The sequence below is a fragment of the Pleuronectes platessa genome, chromosome 17, assembly GCF_947347685.1.
Source record: "Pleuronectes platessa chromosome 17, fPlePla1.1, whole genome shotgun sequence".
Classification (NCBI taxonomy): domain Eukaryota; kingdom Metazoa; phylum Chordata; class Actinopteri; order Pleuronectiformes; family Pleuronectidae; genus Pleuronectes; species Pleuronectes platessa.
In genome coordinates, this window is record NC_070642.1 from 22344103 (window position 1) to 22350338 (window position 6236).

Sequence of the window (6236 nt, forward strand, 5' to 3'; positions counted from 1 at the left end):
CGTACTCGTTTCTCATTGGCTGATGGTTTTTATTCGGAACCAATCAGCAACGGGAGATGAACAGAGAGAATTTATTTCTGCCACGTCTTTGAAAACAAAAACAAAGTGCATGACTCAGTTTAAAAGAATAAATTTATGTTTAACTCTTAAATTAATTTATTAAAAGTCTGGATTTAAAAACGAATTCTTTCATTAAATATTCATCTAATGATTTAAATTAATCTAATAATTAAATTTCCTTCAGTAATTTGCAATTGGGAAATAAAAAAACACTTGAATAAAAAGATTGTTTAATTTCTTTGGAAGAACTTTATTAAAAATAAATCTGAGGAAAATTACTAAATTAGCTGTAAATATTTTGTGAAATTGATCTTATTTATTTTATTTGTTTATTTAATGAAATTAAAACGCAAAAAGTGATAATTGTTGGTTTTTAATTTGTAGAACCTTGAATCTAAATCAGAAACAAAAGAGTTTAAAGTTGTAAATAATAAATGTTTCTGTAGATGAGTCAAAGTTTTCACAGTTCCACACGTTCATGTGTCAAAGGTCAAGACTGAGGTTTTGTGTCTTTGTGTTTCTTTGCGTCATGTTGTGTCCATTCAAGTTCATTTTGTGTCTCTTTGTTGACATGTTGTTCAAATTTCTGTTTCAGAAATGTGTCTTTTCAAACTAATTTCTGTATCTTTGTGGTGGTTTTGTCTCTTGTGGTTATTTTGTCTCTTTGTGGTTATTTTGTCTCTTTGTGGTTGTTGTGTGTATCTTGTATGTGAAGCTGTAACTGGATCCCACAGTTCATTGCAGCTTCACTGGACGTCATGAAACTGATGTTCAGAACATTCCCGTGTCTCCTGTGAGTGAGTCCAACGAACCTGGAAGTTCTGAAGAATCCGGTGGACACCTTCTTCTTAGTGTGGACGTCTCTGAGGCGTCAGAGAAACACGATGGAGGACGATCACACGTCACCAGAGGTCGTCTGTAAACAGACACGTGATTTAGAAAGTGAGAGGAGTTACTGAAAACACTGAGTTTATTTATAATGCAACAGCGCCTCCTATTGGTCTAATTCACGAATCACAGTTTCCCTCACATTGGAAACTTCAATTTGAAGTTGACTGGCCTGTAATTTATCTTTAACGTATAAATTATGTTTATGTTCAGTTTGGCACCAGTTGGGTGAGTTTAGATGTTCACACACTTCCAGTCATATGATCAGAGATTATGTATAATTTAATCTGATCATGTTAAAATGATTTTTACTTATTGACAACACTTCAGAGAAGAATTTAACAAACAAAAACCTTCCTAGAATTAGTTCCACAATTACGTGAAGAACGTTTTGGGGAACTTCAATTAGATTTATTTAGAAAATGATCAGAGAACAATGAGGGAGGGTGGAGAATTAAAAGTTACACAGTGATAACTTGTGAAAATGTCATTTCTTTAAGCAGCTGCACAATAATAATAATAATCATCACAGGATTACAGATCGTTCACCTCAACAAAAACCGATCGGATCTCTGAACAGAATTTTTTTCTGTTTCAAACATTTTCATTTTTCTTTATAATTGTTCAGGTTCAGATTTTCTTTTTAAATGAAAATGTGCTGACGTGTCTGAGCTGCAGTTCCTCAGTCAGACACCAGAGGGCAGTCTGAGCTCAGGTTTGAGCAGAGGGGCCCCCTGGAGGTTATGGGAGGTTCTGCATCTCTAAATAAAATAATATTATTACGTGAAGGGACTAAGATTCATGATTTGTCTTTTTCTGTTTTCAGGAAAAAAATATCTGATATGTTTCCTTTTTACTATTTCCTATTTAGTTTTTTACTTTTCAATCCAGATGTGCTGAGTTCACTTGTTCTTCATATGTGAACTGTTCTTATTAAATATGACAGAATGAAATGATTTTAGAAAAGTAGGAAAATTAAAGCTCAGAAAACTGGTTTAAAATGTTGTTTTTCATTTTTCATGATATGTTTTGTTTTATTCTAGTTTCAATCAGATTTGTTATTCACCTGTTTCATATTTGTTTTATTTAAACAAAATAAAGAACATGTGAATCACAACATTTATCTATTTTTATTTATTTTGTCCAATTGTAAATACATTCTCTTTTTTAACTTTTATTTGAATAGTGATCTTATGTTATTTTGGTATATCAATGTCTTTTATTGTCTTTTCTATTTATCTTCCAATTTATCTATTTTATCTTATTTATTTGATTATTAATATTTAAAGTATTTGTTTCCATACTAACAAAACGATATTTATTATTTATAATTTCATTTTAACATGTTACATTTAGTAAATTCTTCATTTTTTCACATTTCATTAGACTGGTTTTCCTGGTTTAGTAACAATTTAATAATTTAAATTTCTTTTCAAATGTTATTCTATTATTTGTTAAAATAAGCTAAACTGGTGTGTGTGTCTGTGCACGTCTGTGTGTGTCTGTGCACGTCTGTGTGTGTGGTCATGAATATAGAGGACAGTCTATTGAAGGCTGCAGTGTGAATACCATGACAACTCCCAGCAGCCTCACATGTATTCCCAGCAGATAGTGAGAGTGTGTGTGTGTGTGTGTGTTTGTGTGTGCGCGAGTGTGTGTGTGTGTGTCTGTGTGTGTGTCAGTCAGGCCATTATAAAGTGTTCAGGGGGAATAAATGGGATAAATGTGGAGGCTGTGCCGTCTTTGTGGCCGTCGGCTCGTCGTGTGTTTGTTTGCAGAGTTCGACCACCCAGCAGGCGCACACACACACACACACACACACACACACACACACACCGACACCCACACACACACACACACACACACACACACACACACACACACACACACACACCGACACACACAAACACAACTCATTGGCACACACATCACACAGTAAACTAACCAGAAAGACAAATCCAAAAGAAGATTCTCAAAGATCCTTTTTTTAAAAATCCTTCTTAGACATTTTAAATCTTTTAATAAACTGTTAACTCATATTCTGATTTAACATATTAATAAGAATAATAATAATATATTGTTTGTTCACTGAACATTTTACGCTGCTTCTTATTTTTTTGCTTGTAATAAGAAAAAAGCAGTTTGATGAATTGCTTTTCTTTCTTGAGACAAAAGGAACATTTGAAAAACACAAATCAAAGATGAAATGTTCAAAATCAATCAACTGTTGAACTTCAGGTCTGAAACTCAAGATTCTCAAGACGTCAACATGCTGCTGACTTTTCTTTATAACGAATCTTTAGTATAAATATATCAGAAATCTGAAGATCGTCCACAACAGTTTCCTGAAGCAACAGTTGATATAGGTTTAATTTTTCATAATAAGGAAGCATCATGTTTTAATATTTATGCTTGAAAACATGATTTAACGATTTAACTGGGGCCCCAGCATGGGAAGGGCCCTGGGAACTGGTTAAATCTTCCTCTGCAGGGACCAGTGATGTGCAGCTGAACCTGCCTGACAGCCTGAGGTGCTGCAGCAGGCGGAGGGATACACACCGTTATCAAATAGTTCCATCACAAACAATGACTGAAGACTGTTACTCTCAGACTCAGTGTTTCCCTTATTAGTTATTAAATCATCTATTAACTAAAGACCACAGTGACAAACACTCAGTGAGTCTAAGTTCCTTCATCACTGAATACAGGCTTTTAAAATCCAGATTCAAACTTCACCATGAAAAGGTCGGAGTTTGTTTTGCACTCAGGAGAATCAAAGGATCACAGTGATTATTAAGAACAAACAGATATGAAGTGAGAGACTCTTCAGTTGATCCCAACAACAAACATCATGAGAAACACTCAGATCTCAGATCAGTGGTCCACCTTCAGCTCGTTTCATCTGCTGAGAAACGTTTCATAATCTAATATAATGCAAGTGTCTGACTGTGCTTTTAAAAGTTTAGTTAATTATATTAAGAAAACAAATCAGAAGAACTTTATTGATTGTCCTGTGTTGTTTATTTATTAATTAACTCTCGTTCAGGTGGATTTTAATGTTGATTTGTTGGTTTACGATGACTTGACAAATAATTAACTTAAATTAATTATGTTCAACCAACTTAAAGAAGCATTTAATGAGTCATTGTATTTTTCATTTAATATTTCTACTTATTAATTTGACTTCTTTACGTTTCTTCCTCTGAATAAAAAACCTTATTCCAGGATGTTTATGATTCTTCTTCTGCAGTGGATCAGTGTCTATTAAATGTAAATCTGTTGTTTCTCTTTCTAATCCTCATTAATCTTCATCTCCTCCCGGATCTGATCCCGGTTCAGTTTCACACCCTCTTCCTCTTGACTCCCGGGACCCGCCTCCGTCCTTTTAACGGTTTACACACACAGACACACACGCACACACGCACACAGACAGACACACACACGCGTCGTTAAAAGGACGGAGGACACGCGCTCCTCACGTCCCCCTCATGTGTGTTTCATGCCGGTAGACCCTCTCCTCCGGTCGGCCCGAGCAGCTCCGGGCTCCCGCTTCATTTGACGACCTCCATGGACGCAGGTCCTCCGGTGTCGGCTCCTCTTTGACGGGCTGCAGCCGCTGAAGCATCGCGGACTCGAACCTGCAACCCTCCGCTTCCTTCGCCTCGCCTCTCCTTCCTTCCACGCGCGCCATGTCTTTTGGCACAATCACAAGAACCGGGTTCTCCGTGCGCGACATCCTGGATCTCCCGGACCCGACGGGCAGGTCCAGCGGCGGCTCCGGGACCGAGGAGACGGAGGAGGACGACCCGGAGGTCTCGGGCTCGGAGAACCCGCAGAACCGGGGATTTAACGCGCGGGGCCTGAGTGCGCTCGGCGGCGGAGGAACCGGGATCCTGGGCCGGTGGAGCCGCGGGGCCGGGAGCCTGACCTTCTCACGTGAGCACATTGAATCATAAACATAAATTTAATTCATCATTTAATTCACCTGCACGTGCAACTTGGACTTTAACTCATTTCTGCTTCTAAAGTTTAAATCTGACGTCTTAAAAGAATCTACACGAAACTGTATTAACCTTTTGAAATATCAATATCCATCTGAAATATGTTATAAATGTATTTTCACTTTTATCACTAAGTTAAAAAATGACTTCAGAGCATCAGTTCATCTTCATATCTTCTAAGTGGATGTGTCCTCGTGTTTTTTGAATTAGATTAAGATCTTATTTTACATTATTCTGATCAATCAGCTGATTTATGTATTTCATGCTGAGCAGAGCAGGAGGACATGGATCAACTTTAAAACGTGTTTATCTTAAAATTCACATGAAGCTGAATAGAAAACTAATACTTTTCAGTTTCAGAGTAACAGAGTCCAGAGAGTAATCCGATTACTTGTCCCCCTGCAGTACACGGTCTCTCCTTCAAGCCTCGACCTGAGCCCAAATCCCCGCAGCGGTTCGCGGACCAGTCCCCGGACGGGGGGGGCCTCCGGGACTCGGGGGGGGCAGAGGCGCAGAAGAGCCGCGGCCGGAAGCGGCGCGTGCTGTTCTCCAAGGCGCAGACCTTCGAGCTGGAGCGTCGCTTCCGGCAGCAGCGCTACCTGTCCGCCCCGGAGCGGGAGCACCTGGCCGGGCTGATCCGCCTCACCCCGAACCAGGTGAAGATCTGGTTCCAGAACCACCGCTACAAGATGAAGCGGGCCCGGGCCGAGCGCGGCCTGGAGGCGCTGCAGCTGCTGCCGGGCCGCCGGGTCGCCATCCCGCTGCTGGTGCAGGACGGGAAGACGGTCCAGGACCTGGAGGGGCCTCTCCGGTCCGGCCTCAGCCTGCCGCTGTGCGCCTGCTCCCCGCTGCTGCACCCCTACGGGCCCGAGCCCCCCGGCCTGCACCCCGGCCTGCACCCCGGCCTGCACCCCGGCCTGCCGCCGCAGCACCCCGGGGTGCCGCAGCTGGCGCACATGTACCACTGGAGCTGGTGAGGACTGGGACTGAGCCAGAACCAGTTCACGTGAGGAACAACGACCCCCAAGAAAATTCACTAAGTGAGAAATATACAACTTTTATAAATGGAGTTTGGTAAAATCTTGTTGTTATAATCAGAAAATGTGTATTTTCCAGAAAGTCTGGTTTCTGTAAACAAGATGTAAAAATCTTATTTCTGCTGGTTTCTGATTAGCATTTTTTTCTGTGTCGCTGGAAACCTGTTGATTCTTTATTGGTATTTTTAAAGCTTCTTTTCCTCCAGATGTGAAAAACGAGTCAAAGTGAGCAGCTGCTTGTTGGATGTGC

The 6236-nt window shown here is 40.3% G+C and overlaps 1 protein-coding gene across 1 annotated transcript; it reads left to right on the forward strand.

The window, feature by feature from the left end:
- Nucleotides 1-4637: 4637 nt before the first annotated feature.
- On the forward strand, nucleotides 4638-5926 carry nkx2.2b (NK2 homeobox 2b). The gene is made up of 3 exons (XM_053444798.1): nucleotides 4638-4884; nucleotides 5355-5831; nucleotides 5886-5926. Exons 1-3 carry the CDS (start codon nucleotides 4638-4640, stop codon nucleotides 5924-5926), a joined length of 765 nt encoding a protein of 254 aa, XP_053300773.1.
- Nucleotides 5927-6236: the final 310 nt, after the last annotated feature.